The sequence below is a fragment of the Neophocaena asiaeorientalis genome, unplaced genomic scaffold (assembly GCF_003031525.2).
Source record: "Neophocaena asiaeorientalis asiaeorientalis breed wild unplaced genomic scaffold, Neophocaena_asiaeorientalis_V1.1 scaffold43, whole genome shotgun sequence".
NCBI classification, from domain to species: Eukaryota; Metazoa; Chordata; class Mammalia; order Artiodactyla; family Phocoenidae; genus Neophocaena; species Neophocaena asiaeorientalis.
Genome location: NW_020173674.1, coordinates 5,578,427 through 5,605,025, shown reverse-complemented (window position 1 = coordinate 5,605,025; position 26,599 = coordinate 5,578,427). Strand labels below are relative to the sequence as shown.

Here is a 26,599-nt window from a genome sequence, read left to right as displayed (position 1 = left end):
CAATGTAGAAAATGCTCAATAAGTGTTTGTTGATATTGTTGAAAGCCTTCATGAGTATTTACTTTTCTTTGCTATGAGTTTTCTTGACTGCTAGGAATAGATCACTAGAATGGAGGAGAGTTTGGTATACAGGGATGAACAAAATATTGGGGTATTGGGTTCTGTAGTATACATAAGAACCAGAAGGCCTAAGCTCTAACAAATAAAAACTTATGCTTAGCACACGTGCCACATGAACACATTTATAGTATTTAAGCCATTAGAACAGATAAGAAAATATTTAGTTAACTGTAAAAGCTCAATCTGAATTTTAAGTTTCCTATCTGAAATCCTGTCCTAAACCCTCCATGTTAAGGTTTTTGCTGACTTTAAGACAACCTTAAAGTTGTGAAGTTGCAAGCGACGGTGTTTGTGTTACTCTCAAGTCTTGGTTTTTGTAAACTGATACAGCCACTATGGAGAACTGTATGGAGGTTCCTTAAAAACTAAAAATAAAACTACCATACGACCCAGCAGTCCCACTACTGGGCATATACCCTGAGAAAACCATAATTCAAAAAGAGTCATGTACCACAGTGTTCATTGCAGCTCTATTTACAGTAGCCAGGACATGGAAGGAACCTAAGTGTTCATTGACAGATGAATGGATAAAAAAGGTGTGGCACATATATACAATGGAATATTACTCAGCCATAAAAAGAAACGAAATTGAGTTATTTGTGGTGAGGTGGATGGACCTAGAGTCTGTCATACAGAGTGAAGTAAGTCAAAGAGAAAAACAAATACCATATGCTAACATACGTATGGAATCTTAAAAAAAAAAAAAAAGGTTCTGAAGAACCTAGGGGCAGGACAGGAATAAAGACACAGATGTAGAGAATGGACTTGAGGACATGGGGAGGGGGAAGGGTAAGCTGGGACGAAGTGAGAGAGTGGCATGGACATATATACACTACCAAATGTAAAATAGCTAGTGGGAAGCAGCCGCATAGCACAGGGAGATCAGCTCTGTGCTTTGTTACCACCTAGAGGGGTGGGCTAGGGAGTAGATATGGGGATATATGTATAGCTGGTTCACTTTGTTATAAAGCAGAAACTAACACACCATTATAGAGCAATTATACTCCAATAAAGATGTTAAAAAAAAAGTCTTGGTTTTGACCATTAAGTCAGGGAATGGATACATTTGCTGTATACCATGCAGAGGGACATAACATTCTTATTTTCTGTTCCTTTTTATTTTTCTTCTTGGGGAATGGACATCCTTAGTCAGGTTTTATTAATGTGCTCTCTTTATCTCATTTTTGGGATAATACAGTGTTTTGCATTGTGCTTTCACATCAACAGAGGTTAAAATTCAATAAAGATTTATCATGTGTCAAGTACTAGGCTAGGTTCTTTCAAATGCGTTACCTTATTTAATCTTCAAAACAGCCCTGTAAGGTAGATGGTATAGTTTCCAACCTTAATTTTTTTTTTTTTTAATAAATTTATTTATTTATTTTTGGCTGTGTTGGGTCTTCATTTCTGTGCGCGGGCTTTCTCTAGTTGCGGCCAGCGGGGGCCACTCTTCATCGTGGTGCACGGGCCTCTCACCGTCGCGGCCTCTCTTGTTGCGGAGCACAGGCTCCAGACACGCAGGCTCAGTAGTTGTGGCTCACGGGCCTAGTTGCTCCGCGGCATGTGGGATCTTCCCAGACCAGGGCTCAAACCTGTGTCCCCAGCACTGGCAGGCAGATTCTCAACCACTGCACCACCAGGGAAGCCCCAACCTTAATTTTTTTTATCATGGTAATGGAGGCGTAGGGAGCTGCCTTGACTTGACCAGGGTCACAAAGTTGGTAAGGGGTGGAACGGGACTTTGAACCCTGTGTTTCTTCTTTCACACCTTATCATCTCTCTTGCAGTGTATTTCATACAGAAAACAAATGATAGGTACTCCTGTTGTAGGAAGTTGTAAACTGAGTGCTTCATCTTTTTTTGAGGCTACTGTTACAGTTTCTTTCCTAACAAATATCTGCTTAATAGCCTAAATGGCTATTAAGCTATTAATAGCTATTAATATTAATAGCTATTAATAGCTATTAAGCTATTAATAGCTATTAATAACTATTAATAGCTACAAATATTTGACAGCTAACATTTGATTATATTTTTTAAAAATTGGCACGTTCTTTCTTTTTTGTGAACTTTGAACTTACTGCACTTGATCTATTAAAATAGCAATATTCATGCAGTTTGTGTATATGTCAAGCCTTTTATTTATGCATGTCACTCATATCATTGTTTTCTGTTTTAAATTTTAGGTTCTTGGGGGTTTTCTCTATCTGTGAGTACTTGGTAAAAACTTAAAGCCTAAAGATAAAAGGCAGCAGATAGTGACCAAATGAGTGGTTTTGGCAAATACAGTGGTGAAGCCTCCTTCAGGTAGGTAGAGAGGAGGAGGGAAGAGGGTGGTCTTGTAGGAGCTAAAGAGAGCGTAAGCTTTACTACAGATTAGTAGGACTAAAGTAGAAGATTTGTTTGGGAGGTAGTGTTGATAATGTAGGGAACACATTTTAAACAACTACGAAAGCCAGGTATGGAAAATAGAGAGCCGTTAGAAGCTGTGGTTTGTTTTTAATTGAACACTAATTTGATCAAAATGTTTTTTTACGAGTAATATTTTTGTAGTTTTAAGTCAGGGAGGTGTCTAGAAGAATACTGAAATAGATTACCTCTTGAGGTGATAGGTTACCTGAACTCTAGGGCAGTGGTTCTTGAAGTGTGGTCCACTTACCAGCAAGGTAAACATTATCTGGATGTCTGGGAACTAGTTAGAAATGCATATTTTTGGGCCCTGCCTCATACTTTTGGTGGATCAGAAACTCTGGGGTTTGGGACCCAGTGATCTGTGTTTTAACAAGCCAGGTGATTCTGATGTGTGCAGAAGTTTGAGAACTACTGCTCTGGGGGGGTATAGATAGTAGAAATGGAAAGGAAGAGATAGAAGCAAGACACTTTGGCAGTGAAGGACTGACAAAACTTGGTGAATGATAGATACCAGCATGTTAGGATGGAAAAGAGTGCTTGATTGGGGATCATGAGCCCAGAGTCCTAGTACCAATTCTATTACCAGCTATAGTTGTGAGCAAGAGAACTGACCTCTTCTTGAGGGAGTTGTACTAAGTGATTTCTGAGGATTTTGGAAGCAAAGACAAATGAATTAAGGTGGACTCTGGGATTAAGTCTTGATTATCAGGAAGATTAGAGGGAGGGATTTTTGAAAGAGGGAGGAGTGAGTGTGGGCAGATGTTTTAGACATTTGGAACAGATTTGTTTAAAGCAGAGGTTCTCAGCTGGGTGTGATTTTTGCCCCCCACCCCCCGGAGACATTTGGCAATATCTGGAGACATTTTTGATTGTCAGACTGGGAGAGTACTACTGGTATGTTAGTGAGTAGAGGCTAGGGATGCTGTTAAAACATCCCATTAAACATTCCCTACAGCAGAACCTGCGGTATAGTGCGGGGAGCTCAGCTCGGTGCTCTGTGGTGACCTAGATGGGTGGGATGGGGTGGTGGTGGGAGGGAGGTCCAAGAGGGAGGGGATATATGTATACATATAGCTGATTCACTTCGTTGTACAGCAGGAACTAACACAACATTGTAAAGCAACTATACCCCCAAAACAAAAACCAAAACAAATTGCCCATAACAAAGAATTATCCAGTGTTAATTGGGTGAGATTGAAAACTGATTTAAAGAGAGCTATCCAGTAGATGGGTTCTAGGTTTCCATCCTGATTATCTGCTGTTAATCTTAGAGTTTTAAGTCCAACACAAAACATCTTGAAAGCATCTCAGATTGTTTTCCTCAGGGCTTTGCCCAAATAAGCATGAAGTGGTTTTTTTGTTGTTGAATTTTTGCAAAAGTAACTTCATGGTCATGGCAAATCCTCAACCTAGTTGCTGATTTCTTTATTATTCCTTTTAACTTATTCTAAGATCACTTGATTTGGGTAACCAAAGTAAGTACTCACTGTCTTGAGATGAATAGTTAAGTTATAACAATAAATCATCTTTTGGTATTCTCTTCGAAGGATAGCAAAAAATGAGCTAAAAGCTGTGGGTGTTGATGTGAACAAATATTGAAATACTTTTGATTACCGTGTGGCTGAATAAACCCATGGCCATTCCTGAGAAACAACCTCATGAGCTGGTTGTGGCCCTCAGTGTGAATTTAAGGTAGCCCCAACCTTAATTTATCTCTTTATATCCCTGGATCACAGAAGTTACGAAGTCTTTTGTGTCAGGGCAGTAATCTAGCCAACCCTTTCTTGTTTCTGACAGTAACTTCAAGAGAATGTATATTCATAAATACGGTGATTGTATTGTAGTACTTTAATCATTTCCAAAGTACCTCTGTGTTTATTGTCTTTTGATCATCTTATTCTTTTGATCATCACAATTGCAGGGGTTGCTAGGACATGGGGATGGTGCTACCATGTTGCACAATTCCTGAGGGACCCGTTCACATTTCTTTATCTATGTGAAAGATGCTCTTGGAGATGGGCAGTGTGCAAACAAAAAAAAGGGACCCTTTCTGGGTGGGTAAGATAAAGGGCTTCCCTCAAGGCGCAGTGGTTAAGAATCTGCCTGCCAATGCAGGGGACACAGGTTTGAACCCCGGTCCAGGAAGATCCCACATGCTGCAGAACAACTAAGCCTGTGCGCCACAACTACTGAGCCTGCGCTCTAGAGCCTGCAAGCCACAACTGCTGAGCCTGTGTGCCTAGAGCCCATGCTCCGCAGCAACAGAAACCACGGCAATGAGAAGCCTGCGTACCACAATGAAGAGTAGCCCCTGCTCTCCGCAACTAGAGAAAAGCCCGTGCAGCAACGAAGACCCAATGCAGCCAAAAATAAATATAAATAAAACAAATTTCTTTCAAAAAAAAGATAAAGGAAAAGCCACCTTGTATATTTGAAACAAAGGGAGAAAAGAGTCCAGTCTGATGAATAATAGCACACATTAATTGAGTGTATACTATGTGCTTGGTACTGACCTTTTACATATATTAACTAATTTAATTTTCAGCAGCCCTTTGAGGTAGGTTCTGTGATTTCCATTTTCTAGTTTGGAAACTGAGGCATAGCACAGTTAAGTAACTTGTCCCAGGTTATTCAGCTAAGTAGGGAAAGAGCCAGGATTTATAGTAGGCAGTCTAAGATATACTGCCTCTTTTTCAACTTTGTTGGAACGCAGTTTGTAAATGTTCTGCTGTTGAATTTAGGGTGTTGCCCAAGTCATCTTTTCTCACTCAAGAGATTCATTCACTTAAATGTTTGCTGAGTGCTTACACTGTGTCAGGCACTTAACATGGGCCTTGCTTTTTTAGAACTTCCAAATAACTGTGGTTTCAGGTAGTACTGAATACTTTGAAGAAATTAAGAGGGGGATAAAATACTTGTAGGGTGGGGATCACTCCTTGAGTTGGGTCATCGGTAAAGGCTCCCTGAGAAGATGGTGTTTGTAACTGAGACCTGAGCGATGAGGAGCCAGTCTTGTGAAGGTCAAGGCCTTGGGGGACCAGATCTGGGTCAGCAGAGCTCTAGGTTGAGGGACCACCTAATGCAAAGCCCTATGGTAGGAATGAGAAAATATTACAAGCACTTAACCACATGTCAGACACCATGTAGGGCACTTGGGATACAGATACAGTGATGAGCAAGATAGGCATGGTCCCTCCATCATCGAGATTACGGTCTGTTAGGGAAGTCAGACATTAAATACTTATAATGTTAATTATAGTTATGCAAAGGACTGCAAAGATAATGTAGGAGGCAATGAAAGTGTATAATAGAGTGACCTAATCTAAACTTCAGGAGTGGGAAGAGGCATCAGGGAACACTTTTCCTGAGAAAAACTTTAAAGCTGAGACCTGAAGGGTGAGTAAGAGGTAACCAGGCAAAAAGGAGAAGTGATTATCATATGCAGAACCTCCGAGGTTGGAAGGAATCTGAAATGTTTGAGGAGCCTACCAACCAAACAAAACCAAAAAGGACAGTGTAACTGGAGAGAGGAAGTAAGTGGTGGAGACAGTTAAAATCCTGACAAGGTGATCAGGGGTCAGGTCAAGTAGGGCTTTATTCTTTTCTTTTTAAATTTATTTATTTATTTATTTTTGATTGCGTTGGATCCTTGTTGCTGGACGCGGGCTTTCTCTAGTTGCCGCTAACGGGGGCTACTCTTTGTTGCGATGCGCGGGCTTCTCACTGCGATGGCTTCTCTTGTTGCGGAGCACGGGCTCTAGGTGCACGGGCTTCAGTAGTTGCAGCACGTGGGCTCAGTAGTTGTGACTCACGGGCTCTAGAGCACAGGCTCAGTAGTTGTGGCGCACAGGCTTAGTTGCTCCATTGCATGTGGGATCTTCCTGGACCAGGGCTCAAAGGGTAGAGCTTTATTCTGAAGGCAGTGGGAATGCAAAGTTCAGCAGAGGCGTATAACATGCTTGGAGTAATATCAGTAGCTGCAGGGTAGAGGAGGGATCAGGGAGAGGTAAGAATGGATTTGGTGAGAACAACTAGGAGGCTACTGCAGTTCAGGTAAGATAAGATGGTAGTATGGTTGAGAGTGCTGGCAGTAGAATTATAGAGGTCTTCAGGAATATTTAGGAAATGGAATCAAAGGACTTTGTTTCATTGGTTGTGTGGAGGGTGAGGTTAAGGGTTACATATGAGCATGACTCCCACGTTTTTCTCATGTGAGTGGTTTGTGGTGCAGTCCTTTTATTGAGATACAGGGCGCACTGAAGGAAGAGCAGGTTTGGAGATTGAGGGGAAGAGCTTACGTTCAGTTTTGAGTTAAGTTTGGACAGGTTGAGTGTGAAGTGCCTGTGAGACATCCTGGTAGAACTGTTGAGTAGGTAACTGGCTGTGGTTCTGGGCTTCAGGAAGGGCTTATTGGCATATAGTTGGATCTTACCGGCATACGTGTGGTAGTTGAAGTTGGGTAGACAGGGAGTGACTTACAAAGGGGGTGAGAAGGAGGAACCAGAGGGATATGAGGAAAATCAGGAGAAGTGGTGCTGGGACTTCCATGGTGGTCCAGTGGGTAAGACTCCTCACTCCCAATGCAGAGGGCCCGGGTTTAATCCCTGTTCAGGGCACTAGATCCCGCATGCAGGCCGCAACTAAGAGTTCGCATGCCACAACGAAGATCCTGCATGCCACAACTAAGTCCCGGTGTGGCCAAAATAAATAAATAAATAAATTCTTTAAAAAAAAAAAAAAAAGAGTAGTTGTGCCTTGGGGACTTCCCTGGCGGTCCAGTGGTTAAGACTCCACGCTTCCAAGCAGGGGCATGGGTTCAATTCCTGGTTGGGGAACTAAGATCCCACATGCCATGTGGTGGGGCCAAAAGATTTAAAAAAAAAAAAGGATAAACAGTGTTTATCAGGCACTGTTCTAACCATCAGTGTATTTTTACTCATTTAATGCTTGTGACTCTATGAAGTAGGTGCTTTTATTATCTCTATTTTATAGATCAGGAAAATGATACAAGAAGGGACTGTATAATTTGCTCAAGACCACTGGGTAGTAACTGGAGAAGTTGGTTTTCGAACCCAGGTTTGTATGGCTCCAGTTTGCATTTTTTTTTTTTATAAGTTTGTTTATTTAGTTTGGGGTTTTTTTGGCTGTGTTGGATCTTCATTGCTGTGTGTGGGCTTTCTCTAGTTGCAGCGAGCGGGGGATACTCTTCATTGCAGTGTGCGGACTTCTCATTGCGGTGGCTTCTCATTGCGGTGGCTCTAGGCACGCGGGCTTCAGTAGTTGTGGCACGTGGGCTCCGTAGTTGTGACTCGCGGACTCTAGAGCGCAGACTCATAGTTGTGGCTCACGGGCTTAGTTGCCCTATGGCATGTGGGATCTTCCCGGACCAGGGCTTGAACCCATGTCCCCTGCATTGGCAGGCGGATTCTTAACCGCTGTGCCACCAGGGAAGTCCCCAGTTTATATTCTTTTTTTTTTTTCGCGGTATGCAGGCCTCTCACTGTTGTCGCCTCTCCCGTTGCGGAGCAACAGGCTCCGGACACACAGGCTCAACGTCCATAGCTCATGGGCCTAGCCGCTCCATGGCATGTGGGATCTTCCTGGACCAGGGCACGAACCCGTATCCCCTGCATCGGCAGGCGGACTCTCAACCACTGCGCCACCAGGGAAGGAAGCCCCCCAGTTTATATTCTTAAACACCACTTTACACTAATAGTGTTTCAAAGAGGAGAGAGTGGTCAGCTGAGGTGGATGCTGCTTACGGGCTGAGTATACTGAAGACTTGAGATTTCCATTGGATTTGGCAACATAGAGGTTATTGGTGGCTTTAAACAGGAGTTTTGGTGGCATTTGGGGGCAAAAGACATTCTTCAAAATAAATGTGAGATTAAACAGAGACAGTGAATGAAGAGAAGTTTAGAGAAGTTGGGCTGTGAACAGAGAAGTGGAGCAAGTCGTTAGCTACAAGTGTAAGATCCAGACAATGTTCCCTTCAATGTTTATTTGTTTGCTGTGTTTTGTTTTAAGATAGAAGAGACCACTGCATTTTTTTGTTAATGGCGTTATCAACTATTACTCCTTCTGTTACTCTCCATATTTAATTAGTTGCTAAGGCCTGCTGGATTTCTGATATTCATCTCTTTGTAGTTCCTACTGCCACTTCTAGTTCTTACTCTTAGCCTGGACTATTGTAGTAGCCTTTTCTTAGATTTTTAAATTTTTATTATTATTTAGTGTCAATTCTTTTTTTTTTTTTTAAGTTTATTTATTTATTAATTTATTTTGGCTGCGTTGGGTCTTCACTGCTGCATGTGGGTTTTCTCTAGTTGCAGTGAGCGGGGGCTACTCTTCGTTGTGGTGTGCGGGCTTCTCATTGCGGTGCGTGGGCTTCTCACTGCGGTGGCTTCTCTTGTTGCAGAGCATGGGCTCTAGGCACACGGGCTTCAGTAGTTGTGGCACGCAGGCTCAGTATTTGCAGCTCGCAGGCTCTAGAGCTCAGGCTCAGTAGTTGTGGCGCATGGACTTAGTTACCCCGCAGCATGTGGGATCTTCCCAGACCAGGGCTCGAACATGTGTCCCCTGCATTGGCAGGCAGCTTCTTAACCACTGTGCCACCAGGGAAGTCCCTCCATTATTTCTTATATTGTGCTTCTAAGGTTCTGATAATGTTATTCCTATCCTCTGTGACATTTCCATTCTGTAAAGTCACTGGTGGCATGGGACAGACACTGGACCTTGGTTCATGAAACTTGGCTTTGAATTTCAGCTTATAAACTGTGTAAACTTGAGCAAGTTATCTAACCTTGATGAACTTTCATTTTTCAAGTGTGGAATAGTAAAAATAAAACTTACATTTTGGAAATAGCTTATTAGTGCTTGGTTAACTTTAAAGGTTTGCCACTATAGGCGTGAACTCCTTAGCCTGGTATTCAGGCTTTCCTGCACACTTGTGATATCCTGTCCCTACCCTAGTTCTCATCCTCTAAAACCCATTTGCAGTATTGTTTTCTTAATCCTATATGTTGAAGGAAACCTCTTTCCTGAACACTCATAGTTTTTTCTCGCTATCTCTTGTGATATCTAACTGGATACGAGATAGACAGCTTGATTATGTCTAGATTATATGCTCCTTGAGGACAGAGCATGGCACACAGATAGCACAGAACTATTTACGTCACTGAGACTCTAACATTACGAGTCGGTTAACTTCGTCATGAACACATGGTAGAATGTAATCAAATTAATTTACTGCATTCTCTTGTTAAGTGCTGACAGTACTGCTATAATTATCAGGAGGGTGGTGGTCAGACAAAAGAGAAGGGAGCCAAGGAACAAGAATTTGCCACGTCTGGTTGCCCCACTTGTTATGGTCAGTAGAGAAAGGTGGAACAGACTGCTCATGTTCTTGAGACCATCCAGTTACCTTATTTCTTATATCGTGCTCACCAGGCTACTTTCATAATTAGTTTGGTTCCCCTGTTCCTTGGGAAGTGGGTTCCCTGGATAATGGGCATGAGTATTTATAGTGCTAGGCATTGTGAAGAAGTTAACTGACAATCCTTTTATCTTGCAGAGTTGAGTACTAGCCTACCAAGATCTCTCCTCTGGGGCTTCCCTGGTGGCGCAGTGGTTGAGAGTCCGCCTGCCGATGCAGGGGACACGGGTTCGTGCCCCGGTCCAGCAGGATACCACATGCCGCGGAGCGGCTGGGCCCGTGAGCCGTGGCCGCTGAGCCTGCACGTCCGGAGCCTGTGCTCGCAACGGGAGAGGCCACAACAGTGAGAGGCCCGCGTACCACAAAAAAAAAAAAAAAAAAAAAAAAAAAAAAAGTCTCTCCTCTGAACCTTAAAGGAGACAAAAATGTCCACTTAACAGTAGTAGTGTCTACACTCTTCTTATGTACAAAGGTTTGAATGGTGTGTAGAATGCTAAGGTGCCATCATACCTTAGCTCAGACTCTTTTCTCTGGGGAGAATTTCTTTGACTAGGTCAGATCTTCCAGTTATTCTCATAGTATAGAATACCTCTTATGCGTAGCACTTCTCAAAATTGCCACTTTGCTTGGGTTATTATTTGATTGTCTGTTTCCCTTTTAGAATATAAGCATCATTAAAGGCTGCTACAGTGCCTTTTCTCACCATTTTATCCCCGTGCTTGGTACAGGTCCTGGTCCACAGTAGGTTCTTGATGGAATTTTTTTCTGTGAATGTGCATATCTAAAATGCTTTCCCTCCCACCCCATTCTGTCTTCTTGGGTAAGCTCTTAGTAAGCTCTTAGTTGTCCTCTAAGACCCCCAGATGTTGCTCTTCTCTTGAGTTCTCCTCAGTTACATTCCCAAGACACTTCTTATGCATTTTTGCTCTGGGACTAGTCACTTTGTGTTGTAATTCTTTGACCACGAGTCTATTTTCACCCAGCTAGAGTAGACTCTTTTCCAGTTTTATTGAGAAATAATTGACATACATCACTGTATAAGTTTAAGGCGTACAGCATGATGGTGTGATTTACATATATTGTGAAATGATTACCGCAATAGGTTCAGCTAATATCCATCTTCTTATACAGATACAATAAAAAGAAGAGAAGGGGACTTCCCTGGCAGTCCAGTGGTTCAGACTCTGTGCTTCCAATGCAGGGGTCACGGGTTCAGTCCCTGGTTAGGGAACTAAGATCCCACATGCTGTGTGGTGTGGCAAAAAAAAAAAAAGAGAAGAAAGGAAAAAAAATTTTTTCTCCTTGTGATGAGAACTCTTAGGAATTTCTCTTCCAACAACTTTTCTACATATCATACAGCAATGTTAGCTGTAGACATCATGTTGCACATTACATCCCTAGTATTTTTTTTTTTTTGTAACATCCCTAGCACTGATTTATCTTCTAACTGTAAGTTTGTACCTTTTGACCACTATCCTCCAGTTTCCACTCCCCCCACACCTCATCTCTGGTAAGCACTAGAGTAGACTTCTTTAAGGCAAGAACCATGTCGTTTTCAAGAGCTCAAGTGCATTTTATTGTGCTTAGCTTTATTGCGCTTAGCAAATATTGTAGGTTTTACAAATTGAAGGTTTGTGGCAAGCCTGCATTGTCAGATGATGGTTAGCATTTTTTAGCAATAAAGTATTTTTTAATTAAGGTATATATATATGTTTTTAGACAATACTTTTGCACACTTAATAGATTATAGTGTAGTATAAACATAACTTCCATATGTCTTCGAGGTATGCTTGTATGTCTATTGAAATGAACAGAAATGTGTTGTGTACTTTCTTGAAAGTACATAGACCATCATATATAACATAATAACCCTAACGATTAAAAAAGCCTTAGCTTGGTAATCAGGAAGCCTGTATTAGTTATCTCAGCTTTATTTTATTTACCTACAAGGTCCTTCTCAGTTCTAATAGTTTAAACCAGTTGTTTTCGAAGTGTGACCCAGACCACGTCATCTGGGAACTTGTCAGAAATGCAGATTCCCAGGTCCTACCCCAAACTTACTGAATCAGAAACTCTGGGAGCGGGACCTGGACTTGTTTCAATAAGTCCACCAGGTGATTCTGATAGATGGTAAAGAGAACCACTGAAATTATTTTAGCAGTTAGTTTTTCTGTGCATTAAAAAAAAAATAGAGTTAACGACCTTAATTTAAACTTCATAGCTTAAAGTTATTTTTAAAACTTTTCTTTATATGTGTTTCATAGCAGTTGAATTTGAGGACATTTTTCTAAACTAGTTGTAGCTAAATATCAAGGTATCTTTGAATCAGAGGCAGTAGATTCAGAAGTATTTGAAGACTGCTGCTTGCACAAAGTATGAGTGTGTGTATGTGCTTATATTTATATCTGTATATATGCATGTAGCATACATACATGTTTTTCTCTCTATCACTGGAAAATTCTCCATGATGAGTGGTTAAAGGAAGGGAAGGATACAGTACAGGCCTCTATTAGGCAGACTTGAGTGAGTGGTATGGCAGAATAAGAAGTATTAAAAAGTAGAAGTTGCTTTTTTACAGTAGCAGATACACATATAGTTGGCCCTCTGTGTTCCTGTATCCTGCATCTATGGATTCTACCAACCATGGATTGAAAATATTCAGGGGAAAAATTCCAGAAAGTTTCAAAGAGCAAAACTTGAATTTGCTGCGGTGGCAACTACTTACGTAGCATTTACATTGTATTTACAATCATTTATATAGTATTGTATTAGGTATTATAAGTAATCTAGAGATGGTTTAAAGCATATGGGAGGATGTGCATAGGTTATATGCAAATACCATACCATTTTATGTGAGGGGCTTGAGCATTTGTGGATTTTGGTATCCTGTGGTGGGGGGTGGGGGTTAAGGGGAGTTCCTGGAACAAATCCCATGTGGATGCTGAGGGACAACTGTATTTACCTCCTATACCAAGGAGCTCTCTTAGCAACAGATTTTACCTCTGTGCTACCTGCAGCGGGTTGTTGTTGTGGACTGAAAGGTACTGATCATTGTTGATGTTCACTTACTTCCTATAGAGGGAGTTGCACACTTTACTATTGGAAACCATAATAATGGCATATCTCAGATGCATATTTTGTGTTTGGCACTATGCTAAGTGCTTTTATATGTGGCCCACTTTCACCACTGTTGTTTTGGCTTAATACCTTGAGTTTAAATTTACTCTCTGTTAAATAAAAGGGAACCTTTTGGAAATAGAGTTCCTAAAAAGAACTCATTTTTTTTTTAATAGATTTATTTATTTTTATTTATTTATTTTTGGCTGTGTTGGGTTTTTGTTGCTGCGCGCGGGCTTTCTCTAGTTGCGGTGAGCGGGGGCTACTCTTCATTGCGGTGCGTGGGCTTCTCACTGTGGTGGTTTCTCTTCTTGCGGAGCACGGAATCTAGGCGCACGGGCTTCAGTAGTTGTGGCACACGGGCTCAGCAGTTGTGGTGCATGGGCTTAGTTGCTCTGCGGCGTGTGGGATCTTCCCGGACCAGGGCTCAAACCCATGTCCCCTGCGTTGGCAGGCGGATTCTTAACCACTGTGCCACCAGGGAAGCCCAAGAACTCCTTTTAAGATACCTACTTGAACAGTTTCAGGATTTAGTAAACAGTATCATGTTTGCTTCATTTACCTGTTGTACCTTTTGTGTGTGTGTGTGTGTGTGTGTGTGTGTGTGATTCATTATTTTTATAGATTATACTCCATATAAAGTTATTACAGAACAGTAGCTATATTTCCCTGTGCTTTACAATATATCCTTGTTGCTTATTTATTTTATACATAGTAGCTTGTACCTTTAGTTATTACCCATCTCATACTTTCTAAATTGAAGAAGCCTGTTTTCTTTCACCTTTCCTTACATGGAAGTTGCTTCTTCTTTTTTCTTTTTTTCTTTAATTACTGTAATGGCCTTTCTCCAAGTCTTTTCTACCTATTAACTATTTCCTAGTGTGGTTACCAAAACTATAAGAATTGTCATAGGTTCAGAAGTTTTGTTGTTTTTGCTCATTTATTTATTTATTCAGCAAACATTGTTGGGTGTACTGTCGATGTTTATTGCATGTGCTGGGTATACAGAAATGAATATCTCTACCCTGTCTTCATAGTCTGATAAGAGCCATATAAACAAATAATTATGCTCTACTATGGTAAATGAAATTTAGGAGGTATAAAGTACAAGAGGCAAGAGGAAGGAGGGTATGACTGAGGAAAGAAAGTCTTCAAAGAGGAGGTAAACTATTTACTAAGCTCGATATTGTAACATTAAGGGTTGTCCAAGAGGCCAGAGGGTGAGGGGGGAAATTCCAAGCAGAGGAACCAGCATGTCCAGAGGCAAAGAAATATGAAACAGCACTACAGGCTCAAAACAGCATTGCCAGTAGTTCAGTGTTACTAGCACATACAAATGGGAGAGGATCTGAGATCTGAAGAGTCTGAGTCCTGTTAAGTTGTTTGTACCTTATGCAATAGGTAGTGAGGAGACATTATCGGAACTAGAAACATGGGGATACTTGATGGTATCTGTTTTAGAAAGATCGCCCTGGAAAGGTGTTGTGGTGGATAGACTAGTGAGGGAAGAATTGCAGCGGTAAGGAAATCAGATAAGAATTTACGATAATATTTTAGAAAGAAATGGTAACCAAACCTTGGTACCAAGAATGGAGATGGAGAAGAGACTGAGTCGAGGTACTTTAGGACAGAGTTGATGGGACTTGGTGATCCTGTTAGATGCCCTCGGAGAGGAAGATGACTCCTGAGTTCTTGGCTTGTGTTCCCGGTTGATGGGTGGTGTCACTCACTGAGAGAGAATACCATGGTTCTATGCAAAGGCAAGAATGTAATTTTGATATATTTATATTGATCTTTATGTCTACATTAGCGTATTTATTTAATTTATTTATTAAAAATTTTTTTTTCTGCGTTGGGTCTTTGTTGCTGCACGTGGGCTTTGTCTAGTTGCGGCGAGCAGGAGGGGCTACGTGGGGGCTACTCTTTGTTGCAGAGTGCAGGCTTTTCCTTGTGGTGGCTTCTTTCTTTGTTGCAGAGCATGGGCTCTAGGCATGTGGGCTTCAGTAGTTGTGGCACGTGGGCTCAGTAGTCGTGGCTCGCAGGCTCTAGAGCGCAGGCTCAGTAGTTGTGGCTCACGGGCTTAGTTGCTCCACGGCGTGTGGGATTGTCCCAGACCAGAGCTCAAACCTGTGTCCCCTGCATTGGCAGGCAGCTTCTTAACCACTGCACCACCAGGGAAGCCCTACATTAGCATATTTAAATCACCAATTATTTATTGGGTCTGCTCTATGAGAACCTTACTAGAGATTCTGGGCTAATGTCATGAGGTATCAACATAGATTTGGATGACTTTTTATTAGGTAAAACTAGTTCAGAAACCATTGTATTTTTAAATTAATTAATTAATTTTTTATTTACTTATTTATTTTGGCTGTGCTGGGTCTTAGCTGCAACGCTCAGGATCTTTAGTCACAGCATGCAGACTATTAGTTGCGGCATGCCTGCAGGATCTAGTTCCCTGACCAGGGATCAAACCCGGGCCCCCTGCACTGGGAGCACAGTCTTACCCATTGGACCACCAGGGAAGTCCCAGAAACTATTGTATTTTAATTACTACATGGATTAATTATTTTTTCTCTAGGCCTTTTACTTTAAACCTGCCCAAATCAAAGGCTAATAGTATAATACTGATTCATGTGGCTTTTTAAGCCCTTTCTCAGTTCATTTCCCTCTGTTTGGAATATTATTGCATGTTGTCTACTATATCATTTATGAAAATATTAGGAACTGTCCCAAACATTATATTGTGGAAAACACAAACATCTGGAAACATCCGTCTACTTGTTACTTTTTTTTTTTTTTTTTGCGGTACGCAGGCCTCTCACTGTTGTGGCCTCTCCCGTTGCGGAGCACAGGCTCCAGACGCGCAGGCTCAGCGGCCATGGCTCACGGGCCCAGCCGCTCCACGGCATGTGGGATCTTCCCGGAATGGGGCATGAACCCATGTCCCCTGCATCGGCAGGCGGACTCTCAACCACTGTGCCACCAGCGAAGCCCCTGTTACTTCTTTTTAAGTTTTTTTCACCAGTTCTTCATATATGATACAAAATTCTTCCAGATTCTGTTTTAAAAATTCTGTAAACTTTGTTTGTTAAGAATTTTTATAATTCTAAATAAATTATATTTCTCTTGAGTTTCTCCCTTCATGGAATCCATGTGGCCATCCTAACAGCACATTTGGGAAAGCCCCTGTTGATACTTTGCCATCCTAAGTCAGGTTGAACTGTGAGGAACTCTCAGTTACCAGCCATGAGCCAACGAACTCTACTTTCACTGGGTAGAAGTAGAATGGGAGTTTATAGTGCCATGGTCAAGTGTCAAGTGGGTGGTGGTGGTAGTTTTAGATCTGGGAATACATCACATCTCTAGGCCTCTCGCCTTTCCTGTGTGAGAACAGGCTTCTCTCTCATTTTTTATGGATTGAGAGTTTTCTAATCACCTGGATACAGCTCCTTAATTTGATGACTTTATTGGTGGGTTTTTAAGACCCATTTGAAAACCGAAAACTATTGGCTGAAATTTCTCAATCTTGTTCTATGGTAATAATCATTTGAATGACTTATGTATGCCCACCCATTTGAATCAAATTCACTGGCTTCTCCTAAAGCTCTAATGGGAATAGAATGGCAAGCTGACACATGTCCATTTGAATCAAAACCTGTCTGTTCATTTCACAGGTGTCGGATAGGTTCATTACCACAGGACTTTAAACTAGGCACACTGGCTTACGTGTGAAATAGGCTCTATTCGGTTTCTGAAAAGGAGAAGTTCCTTTGGGTATAATGCTTCTTTATATGCTATTAAATCCTAAAAATAGTCTATTGGTTAGTTGTACTATGGGATTAATATGACTCCTATTGAAATAGTAATTAAATACAGGAATAATACAAAGGAATGGAGAAAAATTCAAATAGGATTTTCCCATGGGTAAAATTTTGTTTACCTTTTCTCATACTGATCAGTCTTTTGGAATGTAATACTGATGACTCTTCCACAATTTATTAGTGTTTTTGCTTTCTTCCCTGAACTTTGATAGAATTGATATTTTGGGTGAGTGAATGAGGAAGAAGTTTAAAGGATTTTACCCTGTCTAGTGATAAAAGTTACACATGCTAGTTGTGAAAAATACAAGACAATCACTCATAATCTTAAACTTAACCATCATTAGCATTTTAGCATATCTCCTTCCAGTTTTTTTTCCCCATGCATAAAAGTATTTTTATGTAGCTGGGATAATGCTTGATATCATTTTATATCTTGCTTTCTAAATTTATCATAATCATTTTCCAGTCACTAAAAAATCTTACAAGAGTTTTTAGTGACTAAAGGTATGCTGTGATTTCCTGTAGTTTATTTGCCCATTTCTGTTATCGAACATTAGGTTGTATCTACTTTTGGGGAGCATTAAAAATAAAAATACAGTGAACTTATGCATTTTTTTATGTTTCTGAGTATATCCTTATCATTCCTACAAGTACAGTAATTAAGGTTATGAACATTGAAAAAACTTACTGTGGAAAAATTTAAACATACACAAAATAAACAATAGTGTAATGAGCTCCATCACCAGCTGCAATGATTATCAACATATGGAACTCTTCCATCTGTATCCTCCGCTCCCTCTCAATTATTTTAAATTAAATCACAGATACTTTTTTTTTTTTGCAGTACGCAGGCCTCTCACTGTTGTGGCCTCTCATGTTGCAGAGCACAGGGTCGCAGGCTCAGTGGCCGTGGCTCACGGGCCCAGCCGCTCCGCGGCATGTGGGATCTTCCCAGACTGGGGCACGAACCCGCGTCCCCTGCATCGGCAGGCAGACTCTCAAGCACTGCGCCACCAGGGAAGCCCACAGATACTTTTATTTAAGTAATTTATTTCATCTGTAACATCCTTCAGTTATGTATATCTGAGTTTTTAGTAAAACTTACTGTTTGTGAAATATAAAGCACATACAGAAAAGAATGTAAAACATAAATTTCTAGTTCAGTGCATGATCACAGAAAATACCCTTGTAACTACCACTCATCAAGATTTGGAATTGCCACTACCTCAGGAGCTTCCTCATGCCTCTCCAAGTCACTAGTTTGTTTTTCTTTCCCAATGGAGACTTCTAGCGTTATAATTTAGTTTTAGTTGAGTTTGAACTTTTAAAATTGGAATAATACAGTGCGTATTTTGTGTCTGGCTTGTTTTACCCAACATCTTGAGATTTATCCATGTTGCTCTGTAATATAGACTTTTTAAAAGCATAGCAGCATTACTGGGCTTCCCTGGTGGCATAGTGGTTAAGGATCCACCTGCCAACACAGAGGACACAGGTTTGACTAAATTTGCCAGTGTTCTTCCCTGGTCCGGGAAGATCCCACATGCCACGGAGCAACTGAGCCAGTGAGCCACAACCACTGAGCCCACGCGCCAGAACTACTGAAGCCCGCGTGCCTAGAGCCCATGCTCTGCAACAAGAGAAGCCACGACGATGAGAAGCCCACGCACCGCGCTGAAGAGTAGCCCCCGCTCGCGGCAACTGGAGAAAGCCCATGCGCAGCAACGAAGACCCAGCGCAGCCAAAAAAAACATGGATGAGAAACAACATTACTAGTATCAAAGTAAATGAACAACTTCTTAATACCTTCATTGTTCAAATTTCCCTAATGGTTTTTCTTTTTTTTTTTCTCTTGTTTTTGGCCACGCGGCTTGTGGGATCTTAGTTCCCCAACCAGGCATAGAACCCAGGCCCTCAGCAGTGAGAGTGCAGAGTCTTAACCACTTGACCATCAGGGAATTACCTTTTTTTTTTTTTTTAAATGATTGGTTTGTTTGAATCATGAGTCAGACAAGGTCCATCCACATGTTGTATATGGTTGTTATGTGTCTGAAAACTCTCTTAACCTGTAAGTCACTATTCCCCCCTTTTCTTTTTCTTGTCTTGTGGAAAGATCTGGTCACTTGTCCTGTAGAATTTCCCACTTTCTGGATTTTGCTGATTGTATATCCATGTTGTTGTTTTTTTTTTAATTGAGATATATGTAACATATAATGAAATATAGAGGTCTTGTGTTCAGTTTGGTTTTTTTTTTTTTTTTTTTTTGCGGTACATGGGCCTTTCACTGCTGTGGCCTCTCCCGTTGCGGAGCACAGGCTCCGGACGCGCAGGCCCAGCGGCCATGGCTCACGGGCCCAGCCGCTCTGCGGCATGTGAGATCTTCCCGGACCGGGGCATGAACCCGTGTCCCCTGTGTCAGCAGGCGGACTCTCAACCACTACATGCACCACGAGGGAAGCCCCAGTTTGGTGAGTTTTGACAGAGTAGTCACTATTCAAAATAAGATATAGATAGAGAACATTTCCATCTTCATGGAAATTTCCCTTGTGTCCCTTTGTATTTAGTGTCCTCTTCCATCCCTATATCTGACTTCTATCACCATAGACTAAACTTGCCAGTTTTCATAAATATAGAATCACAGCATGTGCTCTTCTGTGAGGGGCTTCTTTCACTTAACATTACGTTTTTGAGTTGTGTCCATGTGTTTCCAGAGTTTTTTCCTTTTTATTGCTGAATATATTCCATTGTGTATATATATCATAATTTGTTTATTCTCCTTTTGATGGACACTTTGGTGGTTTTCAGTTTTCAGCTATTATGAATAAGGCTGTGATAAATATTCTTGTATAAGTCTTGATGTGGACATGTTTTCATTTTTTCTTGAGAAAATACAAAAGAGTGGTTGCTGGGTCATATGGTAAATATATGTATAACTTTATAAGAAATTGCCAAACTATTTAAAGTGCTGTTCCATTTTACACTTCCCCAGCAGTGTATGAGACCTCCACTTGCTCCATATGCTTGTCAACGTTTTTTTGTGGTTTTTTTTTTGGCCGCGCCATGTGGCAAGCGGGATCTTAGTTCCCTGACCAGGGATGGAACCCATGCCCCCTGCATTGGGAGCATGGAGTCTTAACCACTGGACCGCCAGGGAAGTCCCCTTACCAAAATTTTTGACATTAGCGATTCTAGTGAGTGTGAAATAGTATCTCATGATTATAATATTTATTTCTCTGGTAACTAATAATGTTGAGCACCTTTTCATGTGCTTACTGAGCATTTGTATATCTTTGATGAAGTATCTGTTCAAGTCTTTTGCCCCCTTTTTTATTGATTTGTTCATCTTTTAATTGTTGATTTGTAGTTCTTTTATATATTTGGATACAAGTCCTTTGTTAGACTTAACGTGCTGCAAATATTTTTATCCAATCTGTGACTTATTTTATTTTTTTAATGGTGTATTTTGGTGAACAGAATTTTTTAAATAATTTTTTTGTTTGTTTTATGGTTTGTTACATGCTTTTTAAAACTTGATATTTGAGATAACCCTTTGAGAGGAAATATGGTAGTGTCCTCATTTTGCTCATTAGGAAACAGAGGCCCAGAGAGGTAAAAAGACTTGTCCTAAAGTTATACAACTAATAAGCGGTAGAGCAAAGCTTGGAAACCAGGTCTTTTTACTTCGGGTTGAATTTCTTTCCATTACATCTTATTCTCCCTTTCTCTTTTCCCATTACCTGAAAATGATACTGTACTCAGCTACTTTCTTTTTCTTGAAGTTCTCTGGCCTATTTTACCTTGGGGCCTTTGCGTATGCAGTTCTGAGTTGAACACTTTCCTTCCTCTCTCAAATTTGATTTATCCTTCAGATTTCAGCTTAGATGTTACATCCTTTGGGAAAATTTTGACATCTGTTTCTCTTCCTGCTAGATAAGGTACCTCTTCTCCCTGTTTCTTTAACATTAGATTTTTCTGCTGTCATAACAAATAATACCCTGATTGTCTTTCTACTTACTCTCTCTAGATTCTGAGGGCAGGAACCATTACCGTCTTATTTACCAGAAAATTGACAATGTCTGGCACATGGGAGATGATTAAAATATAATGAATTCGATTGAATATAATTCTCTCTTTATCTACTAGTGACAGGTTTTTTTGGTACCGTATACTTCAACCCTGTTGTGTATTTAATTTAGCATTGTTGTGTAGTGTCGTGATGTTTCACTTGTGATTGCTGAATTCCTGAAAGGATTGTAGCATATTTTAAAGTGAAGATTATAAAAATTTATTTTTTATTCCCTATATACCTAAGGAGTATTAAAACTTATTGAATTGAATATTTGACTAGCTTTAGGAAGTTTTCTTTATCCATTTACTTTATTTTTATTCATTTACTTTTACTATTGACAATGTCTTAAACTGCAAATTTAAACTATATAATTGCCTGAAAGATATTACATCTGAAAAACTAATTTATACATTTCACAGCTGCTATCTTTGACATTGAACAGCAGGCATAGACTCCATCTTTTATTCCTAAAGAGTAGATAGGTTCTTAAAAAGTAACTTACAGAATTTACTGACACCTGGTCTGTGGTGTGGTTAAAAAAAAAAATCCTTATTCTTAGGAAGTGCACACTTAAGTATTCAGGAGTAAAGGGCCATCGTATATACAACTTACTCTCAGATGGTTTGGGAGTAAGTGGGGAAAAAAATACACAGCTGTGGAATGTAAATTGGTGCAGCCACTGTGGAAAACAGTATGGCGGTTCCTTAAAAACTAAAAATAGAGTTGCCATATGATCCAGCAATCTCACTGCTGGGCATATATCTGGAGAAAACTATAATTAGAAAAGATAAATGCACCCCAGTGTTCACAGCAGCACTATTTACAATAGCCAAGACATGGAAGCAACCTAAATGTCCATCGACAGATGAATGGCTAAAGATGCGCTGTATAGGCACAGTGGAATATTACTCAGCCATAAAAAAGAATGAACTAATGGGGAGTCCTCTGATGGCTTAGTGGTGAGGATTCAACCCTTTCACTGCCATGGCCTGGGTTCAATCCCTGGTCGAGGAGCTGAGGTCCTGCAAGCTGCGTGGCGTGCCCCCCCCCCAAAAAGAATGAAATAATGCCATTTGCAGCAACGTGGATGGACCTAGAGATTATCATATTAAGTGAAGTAAGTTAGAAAGAGAAAGAAATACCATATGATATCACTTATATGTGGAATCTAAAGAATGACACAAATGAACTTATCTATGAAACAGAAACAGACTCATGGACACAGAAAACAAACTTATGGTTACCAAAAGGGAAAGAAGGTGGGGGAGGGATGAATTAGGCAGATACAAACTGTTATATATAAAAGAGATAAACAACAAGGTCCTACTGTATAGCATTGGGAACTATATTCAATATCCTGTAATAACACCATAATGGAAAAGAATATGAGAAAGAATATGTATATATAAGTAAATCACTTTGCTATATACCAGAAACTAACACAACATTGTAAATCAACCAGACTTCAATAAAGAAATAAACAAAAATTCCACACCTGTATACACACACACACACACACACACACTCTTGTATATATCCACAAGCAGTCCCCACTTTGCATGGTAGTGTAGGACTATAAAAACGACCATGAAGACTAAGGCCATGCAAGATGACCAATGGGAAAAGTTATGATGTGCCCTTTAAAATTTTTGTCAAAATATTGAAAACAGTTTCATTGTTGGTATGAGGAAATGAAAAAGTAAAACTAGTATTTATTTGATACACTGTAATCTAAAGCATTAGAAACATTGAATATTAAAGTGTTCTATGTCTTTGTTAAAATTTATCAAGAGTAGTTTGAGCAGTGTTTGCCTGCTTCTTGTCCTATAACTTAAGATATGGAGGAAACGTCTTTTGGATGCCTTGGCTTCCAGCATTTTATCCTTTGTACTTTCTTTTTTTTAATTTATTCTTATTTATTTATTTATTATTCTTTTTTATTTTATTTATTTATTCTTTATCTTTTTCTTTTTTTATTATTCTTTTTTTTTCTTTATTTATTTTTGGCTGTGTTGGGTCTTCATTGCAGCGTGTGGGCTTTCTCTAGTTGTGGCGAGCGGGGGCTACTCTTCGTTGTGGTGCGCAGGCTTCTCATTGTGGGGGCTTCTCTTGTTGCAGAGCACGGGCTCTAGGCACGCGGGCTTCAGTAGTTGTGGCTCACAGGCTCTAGAGCGCAGGCTCAGTAGTTGTGGCGCACGGGCTCTAGAGCGCAGGCTCAGTAGTTGTGGCGCACGGGCTCTAGAGCGGAGGCTCAGTAGTTGTGGCGCACGGGCTCTAGAGCACAGGCTCAGTAGTTGTGGTGCACGGGCTTAGTTGCTCCGTGGCATGTGGGATTTCCTGAACCAGGGATTGAACCCACGTCCCCTGCATTGGCAGGCGGAGTCTCAACCACTGCACCACCAGGGAAGCCCATATCCTTTGTTGTTGTTGTTTTTTTTAATTAAATTAAATTAATTTTTTTATACAGCAGGTTCTTATTAATTATCTGTTTTCTACATATAAGTGTACATATGTCAATCCCAATCTCCCAATTCATCACACCACCACCACACCCTCCCCCGCCCCCGCCACTTTCCCCCCTTGGTGTCCATATATTTGTGCTCCCTATCCTTTGTACTTTCAATGTCATGAAATATCATTGAGAGTTCCTTTTTTTTTTTGCTGGTGTCAGTTCCTCTGGGACATCCTCATCCTTTTCATCATCATCATCATCATCACTTTCCTTATGTGTATGTTGATAAGTTTGCCAGTACTAAGCTCCTCTGATGCATGTTAACTCTGTTTATTTTCTATTCAGATTTTACTTTAAGCATTACCACTTTTTACCTCTTTGCTTCATTTTTATCTCTGTAGGCCAGTTCCCTTTTTTGATTATCCATTTTTATAAAATGTCACATGGGTTTATTACTGGAGACTAGGAGTCAACACAGCTACACGCTGTGCTGTTTGTGTGTGAACTGAATAGCATGCCCAGTGACTCATCACTAACAGACTTTGAAAGAAGTGATGTGATTGGTCACTGATCACAATGCACATCTTCACTTACATAGCCATTTCTGGAGTGAAGAACTAGCAGTAAAATTTGTACTTGAACCTAGGGGCAGGACAGGAATAAAGAAGCAGATGTAGAGAATGGACTTGAGGACACAGGGAGGGGGAAGGGTAAGCTGGGACAAAGTGAGAGAGTGGCATGGACTTACATATACTACCAAATGTAAAATAAATAGGTAGTGGGAAGCAGCCACATAGTGAAGGGAGATCAGCTCTGTGCTTTGTGACCACCTAGAGGGGTGGGATAGGGAGGGTGGGCGGAAGACGCAAGAGGGAGGAGATATGGGGTTATATGTATATGTATAGCTGATTCACTTTGTTATAAAGCAGAAACTAACACACCATTGTAAAGCAATTATACTCCAATAAAGATGTTTTTAAAAATTTGTACTTTATGCAGCTACTTGTGGTTCATATACCATGGTAACTGAAGTTTGAACTATGTTGTTGGGAGACTGATGTTATTTAACTAAAGTGTGACTACTGAAATTTGGGCATATGGGATCATGGAAAACAAGTACTACCAGTAAAAAGAGCATGTGTGGGGCCTTCCCTGGTGGCGCAGTGGTTGAGAGTCCGACTGCCGATGCAGGGGACACGGGTCCGGGAAGATCTCACATGCCGCAGAGTGGCTAGGCCCGTGAGCCATGGTCGCTGAGCCTGTGCGTCTGGAGCCTGTGCTCCGCAACGGGAGAGGCCACAACAGTGAGAGGCCCGCGTACCGCAAAAAAAAAAAAAAAAAGGGGGTCATGTGTGAATGAATGCAAATCCTTCCATTTTTATAATGTTAAAAGATTAATAACTCCTTGCAGGAAGATTTATGTCATTGTATTCACTTTTAGTGACTTGTAGCTGTTATTTACAGGGAGCATCAGATGATGAGACACTGTATGTATATAAAAGTTCTTTGTTAATCATGACATAGAGAACAATATATGGTATGATAGGGTAACTAACATTTGCTGAATCGCTCTAATATGCCAGGCAGTATTTTAGATATTTTACATTATTAGATATGCCGTTTAATCCTTGTAACAATCTCTGAAATTGGTAGTATTTTATATAACCTCATTTTATAGAGGAGGAAACTGCGGCTCAGGGCTTATGTAGGCTTAGTAAGTAACAGTTCCAGGATTCAAACTTAGGTCTGCCTGGCCCCAGACCTACTCATTCTGCTACCCCGTTTTTCATGGTGGTTGTTGGCGCTCCACCAGAGTCCCTTTGATCGTGACTAAACTGAGACTAAAACATCAGAAAGGAGCACTTTAGATATAAGTTTATGGAGCTTTAGGTGATTAGCTTCAGGTTAAACACATTGGCAAAAATACTACAAGGGTCACCGCCTGTGTTTATTTATTGCATCATACCAGGAGACAGTTTCAGGTTGTCTCATTTTTGGCGTTGCTATGTTTGATCACTTTGTTACAGGTGCAACTGTCATATCTTTCCTTTAAAAATGTGTTTTCTCCTTTGTAATTAGAAAATAATTTGTGGGATGGTACTTTGAGATTCCCAACAACTTTTTGCTAATCATCCATTTATTGTCCTTGCTGTGGTATACTTTTATTGATATCTTTAAAAGTTTATTACCAAAAATTTAGAAAATTAAACAAATAATGTATTTTTCACTGTAAGAGATAATAGGTGATCTCCAAAGAAGAGAAAAAGTTCAAAGGCACTGTTGAGCTTTTATTCTTTTATGATAACTTTGCAATTCCTAAATTTTTTTTTTTTTTTTTGCGGTACGCAGGCCTCTCACTGTTGTGGCCTCTCCTGCTGCGGAGCACAGGCTCCGGATGCGCAGGCTCATGGGCCCAGCTGCTCCGCGGCATGTGGGATCTTCCCAGACCGGGGCACGAACCCGTGTCCCCTGCATTGGCAGGCAGACTCTCAACCATTGTGCCACCAGGGAAGCCCGCTAAATTACTTTTGAACTGTGTACTCTGAAGTATGTCAAAGGCACTGTTCTGTATTCTAATTGTTCTCTAGTAGAACACAGCACAACACACACACACATTTGGCCTGTTAAACCTTTCTGAGTTTTCTTTTTAAATAATAAATAATCAGTAATCAGAATATAGCACTCAATGGCAGAAACTTTCAGGAGAAGACAGAATTTAAGATCTACTGATGTAGTGGCAAAGAAAAGAGAAGAGTTATTTTATGGTTATAAATAGATAGAGCTGGGTGATTGTGATGATAGGTATTCAAGAATCAGAATTAAATAATGGCTTCTCTGGAAATGGTGGATCTTAAACTGGTGAGGACAGAGAGCCAGAGAAATAATTTTAGAAAGTAAAGCACAAAAGGCACATCTTAGGGGCTTCCCTGGTGGTGCAGTGGTTGAGAGTCCGCCTGCCGATGCAGGGGACCACGGGTTCGTGCCCCGGTCCGGGAAGATCCCACATGCCGCGGAGCGGCTAGACCTGTGAGCCGTGGCCACTGAGCCTGCGCGTCCGGAGCCTGTGCTCCTCAACGGGAGAGGCCACAACAGTGAGAGACCCGCGTACCGGAAAAAAAAAAAAAAAAAAAAAAAGGATTCTTTTAAAAATTTAACTGTTTTCAAATTTG

At 40.7% G+C, this 26,599-nt stretch overlaps 1 protein-coding gene across 3 annotated transcripts in view; it reads left to right on the top strand.

The window, feature by feature from the left end:
• The window catches only part of KDM2A (lysine demethylase 2A), a 104,470-nt gene that overhangs the window by 6,944 nt on the left and 70,927 nt on the right, over positions 1-26,599 (top strand). Inside the window, exon 1 of one of the 3 annotated variants that reach the window (XM_024749276.1) lies at positions 18,600-18,691. The exons of the other annotated variants lie outside the window; for them this stretch is intronic. Within the exon in view, the coding sequence (XP_024605044.1) occupies positions 18,623-18,691 (69 nt within the window). The 5' untranslated portion in view covers positions 18,600-18,622. Of the gene's footprint in view, positions 1-18,599; positions 18,692-26,599 lie in introns of those variants that run through there. 3 annotated transcript variants of the gene reach the window in all.